Source organism: Atractosteus spatula, chromosome 4 (assembly GCF_055471065.1).
Source record: "Atractosteus spatula isolate fAtrSpa1 chromosome 4, fAtrSpa1.hap1, whole genome shotgun sequence".
NCBI classification, from domain to species: domain Eukaryota; kingdom Metazoa; phylum Chordata; class Actinopteri; order Semionotiformes; family Lepisosteidae; genus Atractosteus; species Atractosteus spatula.
The window spans coordinates 57,876,668-57,891,958 of record NC_142709.1 but is presented as its reverse complement, the minus strand read 5'-3'; the positions used below and the strand labels follow the sequence as shown (position 1 = coordinate 57,891,958).

General features: G+C 37.5%; 1 protein-coding gene across 1 annotated transcript in view; it reads left to right on the top strand.

The window, feature by feature from the left end:
- Positions 1–15,291, top strand: part of dner (delta/notch like EGF repeat containing) — a 70,334-nt gene that overhangs the window by 40,631 nt on the left and 14,412 nt on the right. The window contains exons 5-8 of the mRNA XM_088914762.1: positions 3,216–3,358; positions 4,984–5,137; positions 10,659–10,772; positions 14,857–15,081. Coding sequence (XP_088770888.1) covers positions 3,216–3,358; positions 4,984–5,137; positions 10,659–10,772; positions 14,857–15,081 — 636 coding nt within the window. The remainder of the gene's footprint in view (positions 1–3,215; positions 3,359–4,983; positions 5,138–10,658; positions 10,773–14,856; positions 15,082–15,291) is intronic.

Sequence of the window (15,291 nt, the reverse complement as noted above, 5' to 3'; positions counted from 1 at the left end):
AGAGTATAAATATGCGATAAAAGTAAAACAAGTTAAATATACATCTGTTTATTACATATTCTTGTACTATCAAATGCAGGGCATTGGTTTGACGTATTATACTGTGCGTATGGGCCATCTGAAAGAACTGCTATAGTGCAGACCTTACGCAATAATGAACACCAGGGAAGCTATGAGCAATGTAGTTCAAACTTCTGAAGAAAATAATTAGAATATGTGGGCAGCAAAAATGAACTGTTTTTTTTTCTCTTGTTTGCAGTCCAGCAGTGATGGCAAATACAAGCATACAGTACAGTATGTCTTCCTAAGGTTTGCTGAATCACACTTTTGCCTTTTTTGGGTAGTCCCTAATCCTGATAATTGACAGGAGTGACTCTCTGGAGTGGTATTATAGGGACACACCTTTCACTAGTTGTCCCACACATACTGCTTTAATTATGAGAGTAGCATTTGCTAAAAAAGGGAACATTGATAAGCAAAGTTGGCACTCTACTATAATTAATGCAGCTTTCTATTCATTAATTAATTTCGTTTTAATGTTTATTAAGCTATTCTCATTCATCAACAACTTCTTCTTTCAAATGTATGGAGCACTGATGTGTCCTAGCAAGTGATAGAGTCCAGGTGAATTAACAGAGTCTCTACAGGAGGTAGTAACAGCATTGATATCTACAGTATGTACTGTACAGGGTACAGGGTGAACTTTGACCCAGTCTCTAAAAATCTCCTATTTTATCCTAGAATCATTCTTCTGAATCACTGGCATAAATTCTTGCTCAATAAACATCATTGATATCATTCAGAAACTAAGTATAGACTATATTTACTAAGCTAAATTAATTTTCAGATAGCATTGATTTGAATGAAGGATGCCTGCACATTTATGTGAATCTACTGTATCTTTGTTTGAGTTAAACAGACCTACGTAAAATACAACATTTAACCCATTTCAAAGGAGAGATTGTGACTGTGTGTTTTTGTTAGAGTATCAGAAGCTTGAATGTCTGAATTTAGAATCCATGGTGTGAAATAATTTTAACGTCATGGGTCTGGCCTGGGGCTTTTGAAGGGCATGTAGGTTATCCTGAGCCAGGTTTGCTCACCATGTAGAAGTATTATTTCTGCCTTTGCTGTGAAAAAAGGGCAGTTACCAATGACAGGCTGATTCTGCATCTAATGGTTGTATTGCTAGTTTCAGAACATGAAAGCAATAAAAGGAAAAAAGGAATCTTTTGAGCGTTTCCTGATCTTTAGGTTTGACGGCTATGTGCTTAGGAAAAATAAGACTGAAGAAATAAGAAAATCTAGTAGCTGACAGGCAGATTTTATTGCTTAGATTGTAAAGATTTTGTTGTTTAGATTGTAAAGTACAAAGTATTGTAAGAATTGGATGGGAAAAACTAAGAGCAATTGTTTGAGCGTGCTTATGATGTTTTTGGAATAAATATTTCTTGTGAAAAACTACAGAAGTCCACCTGGTAGGCAGATTTTTTTTAAGGTGATTTCTCTTATACTTTACACACCTGGTAATTTGCATACAAAGGTATAATTATTCTAAAACATTTTCTGCATTTCACACATATGTGTGAGCAGGTGATTTATGATATTTGTCTTTGTCCTTATTCTATTCCACCCACAAGTTAAAGGATAATGACTGATAACAAAGGAGATAGAGAAAATAGGACATGTTGGACATTCACACACTTCAAAAAGCACATTGTCAGGACATATCTCTGGGCGTGTGAAAGAAAGGAATGTTGTGGAGAGTTTAAAATCTTTATAAGGTAGTTTTGAACTCTTGAACTCAATAACATGGAAAGAAGTACCTTCCTGCACAGGTACAGGCACTTTTCTAGAGGTGTAGATTGAAAATACAAACCAGCCAACAACCGCAGCATTTCTATAATATGTCATACTTTGTGAAGGATCCCAATTAATGTCTACAATATTGAAAAATCTTCTCAAAACATATACTATTATGCTGAATTTATATGATTATTTGATATATAAATTCATATATATATAAAAAACTAGCAATATATTCTGGATGTAAGCATCTTTTCAAAATTATGGGAGCATAAGAAAGCCTTTCCCATGGGAACAGATAATTTTCTGTCCAGTAAACTGTCAAATAGTGCAATATACTCTAAAGTGTTGAGTACAACAGAATACACATATTGATCAGTTACTGCCTTCTAATCCTCCATAGTGTGTTGTTTAATCTGCAATATTGAATCTTTTCAAGACTGGTACCACCAACACGTGTACAGTACATCTCACGGGGTAAGATGTTATGGTTGGCCATGCCAGTCAGAACTGAATGTGAAACAGTTGCACTTCAAATTAGGGCATTCAGGATTTTTCCTCTTATGAATGTACAAATGCTCAGTGCTTCAGGAAATAATGTTTATTTTATAAGATTTGGTGACATTTAAAATGCTCTCACTGCTGTTACATTATGTACAGAAGAATAAAAATGACAATGCTTTTCTAGAAGTAAGTCAGAGAAAACAGTTCTTTCTTACCGAACAAGTGACATTGAATTACATGCCTTGTGGTATTTTTAACATATCTTTAGCCTTGCTCATACATGCTGTATATGAAATAGATGTTGTGTAATACTGTGGTATTTATAGCTCTCCTTGAGTCAGGACATAGGAATAATGTGATGACTCTTCCTTGACTATTTCACTTTCATTTGTAGCCAGCACTCTCCAGAATTTAATGGAAAATAGTAAATTATATTGTTCATGAAGCTTTCAGTAGCCATTGTTTATGGTTTCTAGTTTATGACTTTATGGCTGTCATCTCAGATTGTAACCTCTATGCTGGTAATTTGCATGCATCAATTTATACCCAGAAATGAATAATTTAAATTTTAAATAAATAACTTTTGTTAATTTATTAAATTTATTCTCAAGTAATATAGGCAACAAAATGACAATATCATGCCATCATGCCTACAACTCTTGAAATTCCAACTACTCTACAGACTCTGATGTGGTTTTTATATTATATTTGACACATACATATATTTGACACAAGCACATAGTAAGTGATTCTGTGCTGTTCCAGAACTTTTTGCAAGATTGTGTATTTTGGTGCCCAAAGCAGTAACGCCCGTGATCGTATTGCATTTGTCATCAAGTAGAGTGTTTCTGCCGTCCTGTTCGCGGATATGGAACAGTGGATGTTGACGGCGCGTTTTCTTCCAGGATTTCTGAATGAGTCTGAGAAGTCGGTGGTGACCCTCCGTCTCCATGTGAACGTCAAAGTCAGCAACTGTGTGGAACCTGGGAGCAGTTTTAATGACCCTCAGTGTTCAGGCAAGGGAAAGTGCATCACACAGCCCACAAAGGTAAGAGTGCTCAGATTGCAAGCACAAACGGAATAACACCTAGGAACTTTGACTCCACAAAGTTCCTAGGTTGCATCAATAGCAGTCGGTTGTCCTAAATCGACACATAAATGTCCAATGTATTGGACTTGATAACTTGATAACTTGATATGAAATTTCAGCACTGTTTTTAAGAGTGAAAAGGAATGATCAATCCCACTTTAATTTCTGTGGATCCACTTAATGTGAAAAGATTTAACAGAATAGAAAGATTCTGGAAGAAAGAAAGATGACAGTTTGTTTTATAATGTAGTATGATCAGTGTTTTACTACCCACAGGCATTGATGTGTACCACAGAAACCGAGATAAATTTAAAAAGCAATACTGTGCCATTACAAAACAGCAGGTAATGCTGGTTACATATTACCAGTATCAAGCTGGTACAAAGCTGTTTGTATATCTTAATTATTATGGAAAGGCAAAGAGAGTGAATAAGGATTCCAACTGGAGATTGCTCTGCGCATTCAAAAATGTCATAATACAGTATTTTTAAAAAGAACAGTAAATCCAGGATTCTTTACACTTTTAAAATAAATCAAAGTCAAACATTCTAAAGCTAACAATGATGACATTAACATGTTCAAATTCCTTTACGTAGAGGTTAATATTGTTGCAGTGCTCCTAGGAAAACAAACATACTATTACACTGCACAAGAAATTATACTTATATATTTAAGATACCTAGTATTATAAATTCTACAGATTATGCACAAAACTAGCAATATATTCTGGAGGTAAGCAGCCTGGATATTGATTCACTGCATACCTACTTGCAGCATTGTATAAAATGATGAGGTCTGCAGAAAAATAGTGTAGAATAAAAACATTTAAAGCAATAAATGTACAGTATGTTTTCAGAAATATTCACAAGGTAATACCTAAATCTATAGAGCTTTTCTCCATAGATTTTTCTAGTCCAACACATACGAGTATGACCTATAATATTCAGTTAGTTGAATTCAAAATCTCAATGAAAATATGCACAGGTATACTGTATTTGCTGTGATACACAGCATATACAGTAGTAGGATGGATTTAGAGGCTTTAGTCCAGAGTCCAAAAACTCTTTTTTATTTTGTATGCGGCAGTTTTTAAAATGTGTTTTATTTGCAGTATCATTATGAAAGGTGGGATAAAATGTGCTTGCTCTCTTCACTGTTTAAAAGTTTCAGCGAAGAGCTGTGAGGTAGCCTGGCTTGCACAGTAACACTCCTGCCAGCTCTGCTGTGCTACATTCTGTCACCAGAAGAAAGATTAATCGACTGCATTGGAGGTTATGTGTTTATACTGTATTTTGTTTGTACAAATTGGTTTAATGCCTTTGTCTGATCTAATATATCTTGTTTAAAATAAATCTGCTTTCATCAACGCATTTTTTGAGTCTGTCCTGGTGAAAATCACAGCAGAAACTCACTTTTAGTTGCATAATCTTTCCTCACGCTCAGAGAAATTGCTGGTCATTATTATTGGGGTCCTGCAAACATCATTAATAATACCTGCAAGAGTTTTTTCTTCTGGCCTGTGGGGTGCTTCATATGACAGTGTTAAACTATAAGCATTTTTTTCTTTGCTTTCAATGTTTTAGACTGCCTTCTACTGTGACTGTGAACAAGCGTATTCTGGAATCTTCTGCGAAGAGTTTGATGCCTGTTACGAGAATCTGTGTGAAAATAATGGATCCTGCATTGATCTGAGGCAAGGAGCAGATGGGAGAAACTTCACTTGCACCTGCCAACCAGGTGTGTAACAGAGTGCAGAAAGAGAGCTTTATTCTGAACATTTTCTTCTCTGTATCATGTTGGTATGTAACTGGTCTCTGCATTGATCAATCTGCAAGGTCCGCTGCAAGTTCAGCTACAGTACAAGCTCAGCTTCAATAGAGCTGCGATCTGCGATTATTGAATGTAGTAGCACAGTTTTGTCTTAACTCCTTCCAGAAAGGAATCAGTTTAGACAGCTAATAATACTGCGAAAGATCTAGATGCTGTATCGGTGAAACACAAGAGAGACAACACAGCAGGAGTAAACGAAGGCTATAAGATGCTGAAGATAACACCCCAACTCTGTAGATCTCTGCACCTCTCAAAAATCTCTGCTTTAAGGTTTAATATTATAATTGTTTTGAATCAAAATTGTTTAGCTATTTTATACCCTGCTAGTTCTTCATTGCCAACATTTTGTTTTTTCTTAAATGCTTTTTCCCAGAGCAGCTTACAAGGGTTACATTTACCAATTCCTTTACCTACACATTTTGGTAACCATTTATACAGCTGGCTTTGCTGGAGCAATTTTGTAATAAAATCTTATTCAAGTGTACGGTAGCAGAGTCACCACCTGGGACTGAACCCGCAGTCCTAGAATAAGGTAGGTCAGTCTCTTTTCCAGCCATAAAGGCCCACGGATAACAGGGGAGCAAGGGCAACCATTTTTCTTGACCATCCGACACTGGAAGTGGAGGTGATGTATGTTGGCATCACACTCCAGTCAGCCTATTACCCCCAGAAGGATTAACCCTCAGTACTTGTTTGGAAAGCAGGCTGAATGGACCTGGGAGGTATCTGGAAGGAATTAGAACAAGCTATATTACTTGCCCCTACCTGGGATTTAACCAAGGACCTTCCAGTCAGAAGTTAGACACCCTTGCTGTCTGAGCTATCAAGGCTTCAATCCTAGAATAAGGAGTTTTAGAATCTTGCACACTGCATCCCACACACCTTTCATGGGAAGATGTTACATGAGACATGCCCATTGCCAGTTGCCATTTGCCTTAGCTCTTCACTATTTAGCACACTTTAAGCTCCACAGTGCCTTGCAGAAGAGTTAGCAGGAGTTAGCTAGGAGTTTGAAAAGTGTTCCATTTCACTAGGAATAACCTTAACTAACAATTAAGGTTAGGTCCCCATGCACAGTGAGGAGTGACCAAGGGACAGTTGTAAAGGTGGAGATGGGGTGGAGGTGGAAAAGACAAATGCGAGGGAGAGAAGGAGTATCTACATAGTATTTACCTTGAGTTAGTTGCCTAGTTGTGAGGAATTGATGTTAGGAATGATTAGGAATTAGTGGAGGTTGATGTTATACACTGCAGGCTATAGGGCTCAACCAGCACTCTTAGCAAGTGACTTTTCTGGTTGAGCCACTGGACAGTTTTATTATACCTATAATAAGAAAGGTACACTAATTTATTTTATCAAGTCTCCTATGTTGAGTTCACTGAGTTCACAAATTCCTGAAGTTATTTTGACAAGGACCATTTGGGTTACTCAAGTGGTACAAGTGCTATCAAAATGAAACTGGTGCAAGGTGATGAACTGGCTTGCACTGGTCTCTAAACACCTGGAAAGCCTCTGACCCTGTGATGAAGCCGCACTCATGCTGGGCTGTGTGACTGCAGCCCCTCGCGTGCAAGACTAACACTGGAAGGAGAAGCCTTTCCCTAGGGGTGGGAGAGCACATGTGCATCATTTTTTTGCTGGAGTGCAGCTGGAATTTTTTATTTACATTGAGAAATTTCTCATACAGAAATGTTCTTTGCAGACATTAATCGTGGTTATTTTCATCCCAGACATTCATCTAGTGGCTAATATTAAACTAAATGTACATTATACAGCAGTGATTTGATTTCCACTGTTACAATAAAAGAAAAAAGAAGGTCAGAATGTATTATAACTGTAAAGCTGAGACTCGTGAAATACCTGTATGTGTTGATAAACTTTAAAGTATGGGTATTTGTGTCATTTTAGGCATTAATTCTCATAGTAAAATTTTGCGTAGCCTCTTTTTTTTCCTGGATCAGTAACATTACCACAACAAATGAACTTGGATTTACTATTGGCATGTTAATCAATTAAGACAAATTTAGACAACTAGAATGGCATCTCATTCAAAGCAAGCACTGGGATTAATCAGCCTTCTCTTCGGTGCTGATGACCGACTCCAGTATGACAAAGTGCTTGTAAGAATGACTTGAAAGGCTTCATCATTTATAACTGATATCCAAGAATGGAATCACTAAATAACTAGGTAATATGAGTGGTGTGGTTTCCTGCCTGGTGTTGTGTATCATGCGTGATCACTCTTCATTAACATTTGTGACAAACACTCAACACAGTTCAGGTTAACGTACAGTATCTCAGATGCAGAGAAGGGTGTTGTGTGAAGCTGTTCTGAAAGGGAGATATTAAGGACAATTTTTTTTTGTATTTTGTAATGTTGAATGCAACAAACTTTAGCACCTTTATTCTTCTGGTAAATCCTGAAATTTTACCCATTGTCTAAACATGTGACCTGATGGTTTGTTTGAAGAAGACTGGACTGTTATTCTCTAATTTCTTTTCAAATCGTATCAGGAATCTGGTCTGTACTGTATGTTTCTTAAGTGATGACAGTGATCAAAGCTGATATGTTTCTTCACTTAAGGGGATACTTACAGTGCTGGAAGCTGTGATTTTTTTGTTGTTGTTGATGATTCACGAGAATGTGAAAGTGAATAATTTGGGAGCTGGAGGCTTAGCCAGGAGGGACTTCTTGTAATTCGGGGAAACATAATACTGCCATCCTCTGTTTGACAGCTTCTGTTTGTCAAAAAATATAAAAAAATAATTTTCCTCAGAAATAAATTACAAGGGAATCTTATTCATTCTTCCTGCTGGGAGTGTCCTACTGCTCAAAGACAATGAGAAGAGGAATCACTTGGAATGGCTGCTAGTTCTTTTTTTTTAGCTCTAATTGTTTTGCGCACCCACTGTAGTTATAATAGATGACTTTCTAAAGCACAGAGAATATGTTCTAAGCCGTATATCCAACAGTCACCTTTTCACTTTTTAAAGACTCTTTTCAGATATTTTGTCTTGCTTTTTCAAGATTCAGAAACCTACAGTACATGTACAGTAGTTGATCTTTAATTGAAATCCATGTGTCTTTGTCAGAACAGTAATTTTGTGCTGAGATTGTTTGTAGATCTACTGCAGGAGCTGCAAAGAAGCCATGATAAAGAACAAGACTGGACTCACTGATATTAAAGTGTGCCTACATAGAATGGTATGAAACCAGGAAAGTCACAATATGTCTGACTGGTCTCCATTTTTCACATTACACTTCTTAACATGTGTTTGAAGAGAAAACAGTGAATAATGGATCTATTTTAATATGTGAGGACATTCATTTGTTTAAGAAGGAGGTTTTTTTATTCTTCCTCCCAGGGACTCTGGGCTCTGAATTTATAACTGCAAGGTTCTACTGTTGTACCATTGAGCAAGGTACTTCACTTGGATTTGTACTTTTATTGATGGGTACACAGAATCTCCATCGTAAATGAGAATTTATTTTCCAATGATGTATGTGTTTAAATGATAACAAGCAGGAGCAATGAAGACATCAGGGAAGTCCCACTACTCCAACAGCAGCTTGTCATCAGAGGGAAGATAGCTGCAGCTCTTACCAATACCACCACAAGTCCACAGGCACCACAGGAGCTGCCATTGTATGACAAACCAGGGATGACTTAGCTGGCTAGGAGCTCATATACCTCCCGGGGCTCTTGGCCAAATGTATGCAACTGGTTGGGGAATCCTAATCACGGACCCAGACCAGATCTGTAGCAGGAGGGTCAACCTGTTTTCTAAAAGTTTTCTTTTGGAAAAAAACAAAACTCTGAATTGCCAGTTTTGGTTTTTCTTTTTTATACTCCCCAATTTAGAATTGCCAGTTGTTTTCTATTCTGTCTTTCACTGAGTCCTGTGTGCCAGCAAGGCATGCACTTAGATTGTGTATGCTCTGTTCTGAAACATGCTGTCAGATGAGCGAGCTTCATATTCACACTGTGAGCCTCACCATGCCTACAGTAGAGTTAGTGTTGACAAGAGTGATGCAGCTCCCATAGGGATCACTGCTGGCAGCCAGATGACAGCCTGGCCGACTCAACTCTGTCCTGAGATGCATCTCCAAAAATCCATTCTCAAATGGTGAAGATAGTCACACATGCAATGGTAATAGAGGGAGTCTTCTGTAATTACTTTTATTATTTCAGTTGTTGAAACAGACTCCGTTTTGTTGTATGTGCTCCTCCAAGGGCTCATAGGAAACGTTATGGGAAATAACTTGGGGAGGCGTAATAAACGAGGCCTGTCTAGTCTCAGCTGGGAAGGTCCCAGTGGCTGCAGGCTTTCCAATGAAGAGAACAGTCTCAGGCGTGTTCTGCATGTTCTGCCTTGTTTTCTCATGGGATTGACAAGGAGTCATATCATATCATATATTTTGTATGCTTCCATATTTTGTTAAAGGAACAGGAAAAGGTTCATTCTATGCTGAAAGGTAAAGAAAAAAAACACTACGTTTCAGCTATAGAGCCTTCTTCAGGTGTAATGTTTTTAGTTGCAGATGGAACATAGTATTTTCCTGCACCTCAAAGCTGATTTTAGATTTCACTAGTCTACAAAAAAGAAATGTATGCATTAACACAGAAGACTGAGGAATCTCCTTCTAAGATTTTGGCAATTTTTTTTGTTTCACTGAATGTGGACAATATTGTATCATTGTCATGCCATTGATATGACAATTCTGAAGTGCACTATGGTGCAAAGTGTCTTAAGTTGATTTGCAAATATCCTGGTAATTCCATGACTATTTAAAGAGCAGTAATTTATCAAAACAATCTCTTTTCTGTGCTTTTCACTGATCTTAATTAAGTCTTACACTATATGACTAAATCCCTTTTGTGCAGATGGCATTATGTAAGAGCAAGAGACATCTAACAATGCAGCAACTCGATGTTCTGTAACACTAATAAGGTCTAATTGATCTGAACGAGTGTGATTGCTGTGAAGTCATTGCATACTGAAACAGCAGTAATTTAATTGTTATTAATTTAATGATGTATCTGATCAGAAGGTTTGTATTAGACATGCCATCTGACTAAGAAGGGAAGTGTTTTAGTGTATTTCAAAGGTTTCTTAGTTGCATTCACGATTTACTCAGTACAGTACAGTATGTTACTTAAGATAATGTAGCACCCAAATTAATTATTTAAATAAGTAATTTCCCATAAATTTAGGGATTTCTCTAGGTTCATAATAGCATACAGAGAGGGTACAAATCGAATTTTTATTTAGTTGTTCCTTATTATAATCACCTGTGTGTACAAATACTCGCCCTATATAATGAAATTATAATCTATAAGAGACTTTCACTTTTTAGTGCATGCAACAATTCATTGATTTCCTCTAAGAATAAGAGCTAAGAAGTGCATTAATCTGTGTCTTTCAGGGTACACAGGAGAGCGATGCCAGGCTTTAATCGATCACTGTATCTCCCAACCATGCAAGAATGGAGGCACCTGCTCCAGTAGTGTCACTGGGTACAGCTGTCAATGCCCAGAAGGTAGGCACAAATAATGGCATAGATCTTGGTTGCTTCTGATGGCTTTTGGAAGGGTATACAGTATATATATAGTAAAATACTGTATACAGTAATTAGCCATGTATAAATTACACCTTAGTATTTTGCATATGTATGCACAAAGAAATATAAAATGTCTTTACACTACAGGTTTAAACCCCCCTAGAAAGTAGAAATAGTTTTTTTCAGGGATGAAGTAAATCCAGGCTAAAAACTGAAAAAGACCAATTTTAAATTACAGAGTTGCTTGCGTGCTCCCTTCAGCACAACATACTGTACTAGCAATAAAAGCCTTCTCTTTAAAACAACACTTGCCACGGAAGGCTGATATTTGCTAAGGGTATTTTTTGTGTTAAAGATAAAATCCTTATAGAAATTAACTCATGGGACTTTGTCAAGCCACTTACTTAATAATGGATCTGTGAGTGAATTATTAATTGGATGTAGAAGTGTATGGATGGGGCCATTTAATTTTAATTTGTTGCAGTCTTAAAAAAACAAAGTGTAAAACAATAGGGGGATAACTGTAGTGCACTTTAATTAGTATGTGGACTTCTTCAGGAACAACACTAAATATTTTATGAACTATGTAATGGTCACATTGCAATGGGGAAATAATTCCCAGCCCTACAAAAAAATGCTCAACTTTATTTGAAACCTGCTTTCAGAATTAGCAGCTTTAAAAAAGTGAAAATAAGCATAATTCTGTACAAATATGATTCAGTGTAAAACAGATTTTTAACTCATTCTTGTCAACAGACATTTGAGTAACTAAAAAGCAGTCTCAAATCAAACAATATTTATTCTTTATACTTAATATCAATTGCTTGGTGACAAATGCTGGCTGTGGTGTATGGTTATGATCAGAAGGAAGCTTAACTGTAATATTTTACCTACACTTTGTCCAAAACAAAATAACAAGACAAAAATTGACCAGCAAATAAACATGCTGCTTGAACTATATTTTTACAAGGAAAGAATCATCGTTCAACATTCATATTTCAAAAAATTCACCAGAAAGATCTCAAAATTGAATTTCTCAGAAAAAGTATATTTTTGAGCAATTATTAACAGGAAGAACAGCCATTATGTGCTGTTTCAAGCTTTGGAAGTCAAATGTTGTATTGCAAAGACAGATTGAATCAAACTATAGTGATCTGAGAGATGCATTTGTACCAGTGTACAATTGTTATACTTTGTTGAATAGACTGAGCTTGATTTATAACTATTATATTTTCTGTACTTTTCTATTTGTTTTGTTACTCCCTTGGGTCTCTGTAAAACCTGAAAAAAAAGGTAATTTGGTATCTTCTGTCATCTAAATCTTCACCGCTGTTCCTTTGTGTGAAACCTATATTCCCCAGAGTGCTTTCTTTCCTATCTCCAACATTACGATTCAGCTGGTTGTACTGTAGCCGTTCTATATTTAGATCAAAGTAGAAAGAAAAAAAAGGGTTTTTGGTTCATCTTCTTTAAGGCCGTTATAAACTCTGATGTCCTTTCTTTTGAGGTGTGTCAGAGCTGGAAATAAGCACAAAGCAGTGACACTCTTGCTCGTGTGGATATCTGTTTTTTTAATAAGTCTTGGGCAAACCTATGTATTGTCCTATACCGTTCAAGTCAAAGCTATACTAGATATTTATTTTCATTGATCGGTCTGACATTTTCATTAGAAAGTGAGTTGTTATTCCCATACAAATTTAGTGCTTGTTTATAAACTTGGATTTGTTGGGTAAGATGCCTGAATTAAGGGTACAATAGCATCATCCCCACCTTTCCTCAGGAATCCAGAACACTAACCACTCCGCTGGTCCATCCAGCCCTTTTCAGCAGAGACCTGGAAAAATCGTTAGATTGTGGCTTTTAATGGCACAGGCTTGGGACTCCTGCTATGAGACATTGTGCATGTGTGAGGCAATAATTGGCAATAGCTGACCAAATTCTTCTGGACTACCAGCTCCCAGGAAATGTGAGAAACTATGTGTATTACCATTTCAGGAGGAGAGCCAGTCCGCCCATCACAGCCATTAAGGCCGATGCTTATTAAAATACAGGAATTGTTCAGCGGGGAAGGATGTACATTCCCTGCCAAAAAATGAAGATTTTTAGTTTTTAATGTGTTATTTTATTTTGAAAATGAGAGGTAACATACATTTATTAAATCTCTATTCCAGTAATACCTGCCAGACCAAACACACTTATTTTTTTATTAGGCTTTAGTCAGGCACTGCAGGTTCTGGGCAGATCTTTATAGCATTAAAAAAATAGCAATTACCCACTGTCGTTCCCTATTTCTGTAAGAACCCCCGGTCAAACGCATATACAGTACACTCTCAGTGACAAGCAGCTGATGTTTTGACTGAGACAGATTTCCATTATCTTAAGTAGCCTAAGCAATTCCGTGATCTCAGGTCTGTTGAAATGTGGTGGATTGGGGGGATCAATCCCACCTGCCTTACCCCCATCACCAGCTCAACCAGAGGTGATGTTGCTAGAATTATGGGATGGGATCAGGCTGCCTAGTACCATGCACACCACACCATTTGTTCTTGCTGCTCAGGCCCAGCACTTGCATTAAGAGGGGGTTCCTAACATTTTGACCAGTGAGTGTATGACATCATGTGAGCAGAAACAGAGGTGATTGTTCATTGTTCCTAATTCCTGGAATCAAAGTTACACTTCACATTATGACATCATTTGTATAAGTTAGGGGACATATTAACTGCCTCCACCCATCCCTTTAAAAAAAGACAGTTCATTTATGTAATCTCATTACTTTCCTTATTTAGTCTTAGCAGCCGAACCCCCGGAGGCCATATTATCACCTCAACACCCTCCTGTTTGGCTCTGATTAGGAATCTACAGTGTCACAATCATTTGAAAGTAACTTAAATCATGCACAGTCACAGTCTATCTCGTTTGGCAGATATGCTCAATATGTCAGGTGGCTGCCCCTCATAAAATCGATTCAAGTTAAATAAAAAAGAGAGAAAATCATTCTTATTGTGTGTATTTCATATGCAAAGACATCTCAGCTAATGGAGTGGCAGTCTCTTGACAGTGAAGCACAATTTCAGAATCCCTCAAGGTCTTTAGCTATCAGCTGCTATGGGTTTTCTATAAAACATTAACTACAGTATAGCCAGTTCTACCAAACACACACAATGTGCAACGTATCTGTGCTGTTTGCAATGAATATTGTAGACTCCTACTTTTTAGCCTACTTTTTGGTCTGGAAAGCAGAGCGGGGGTATTTCTAGTATCCATATGGCACAGTGAAGCTACTGTAAAAGGCAGAACACTATTATTTCACTGCAGCTCTCTCTGTAAATTCATTTTCTATGTTTGTTTTCTTGGCAGAATGTGCTAGGAGAACAGGCAGAGTCAGAACCAGGTGTGAAACAAAACCTGTATCAAATGAGAGCTTTGAGGTGTCATAAATGACTTTAATGCGTGCAACAGTAGAGCAGAGGGTGACACAGAGGACGAAAGTGGTTGGGGGGGAGGGGGTAATATCAACAGTGATTTTCATTAAATGTATTTCTGTTCAAACGCCTATCATTTCCAAATAAGCCACACTTAAATTGTCAGCTAGAGTTAATTGTAATGTTTTCTGTGTTAATGTTCATATATATATAGTAATTTGCTGGGCTTATGACCCTGCCAACACAAACTCAAATTATAACAGTACTCTTGCTTATAAACATCAAGTAGCATGAACCAATAATAAATGGAAATTCTTCTCTTCCATCTGGTTCTTTTAATTGCATGTAACATATACTGTACTGTATATCATCAGAATCTGACCTGCCTCATGTTTTCAAGAATGGAGCCTATATAATGGGCCTTGAGTTTTTTCTGCAGATACTGTATCTGACACCATGACAATACAGTAAATGTGTGTTTTAGTTTCTGGATTCTTTTAAACTATGTGTGTTCCACATCTAGGAGATATTATTAAATTTGTTATTATACAGTAACTTGCTTTATTTAGTACTCTTCCGATGTTTGTTTCCCCTTGCGCTGGATAGAAATGTGTAGCTGTGTTTTCTCTGCTGCTGTTCAGGATTCCTGGGCTCAGCCTGTGAGCAGAAGATAGACCCCTGTGCCTCCTCCCCCTGTCAGAACAATGGTAGCTGCTACTCTGATGGACTATCCTACAGCTGTAACTGTGGTCCTGGATACACAGGGCCTACCTGTGCACAACTGATTGACTTCTGTGCCCTCAACCCCTGTGCTCATGGAATTTGCCGCAGTGTTGGGACAAGCTACAAATGCTTGTGCATTCCAGGTAGGTGCTCCCACTCCCTCCAGCAGCCCAGTACCTCAAACTGGCCTCTTGAAGCCGATTCATGAGACCAAGACAGGAGTTCCAGTCGCCATCTGGGAAAATTATGTCTCAACCAATTATAGCAAAGCACCAGCTGACACTGCCTGCCCAACCACAGTATGATACAGTATGTGCCTATTAACTTGGAGTGGTACAATGTACTGTACAATG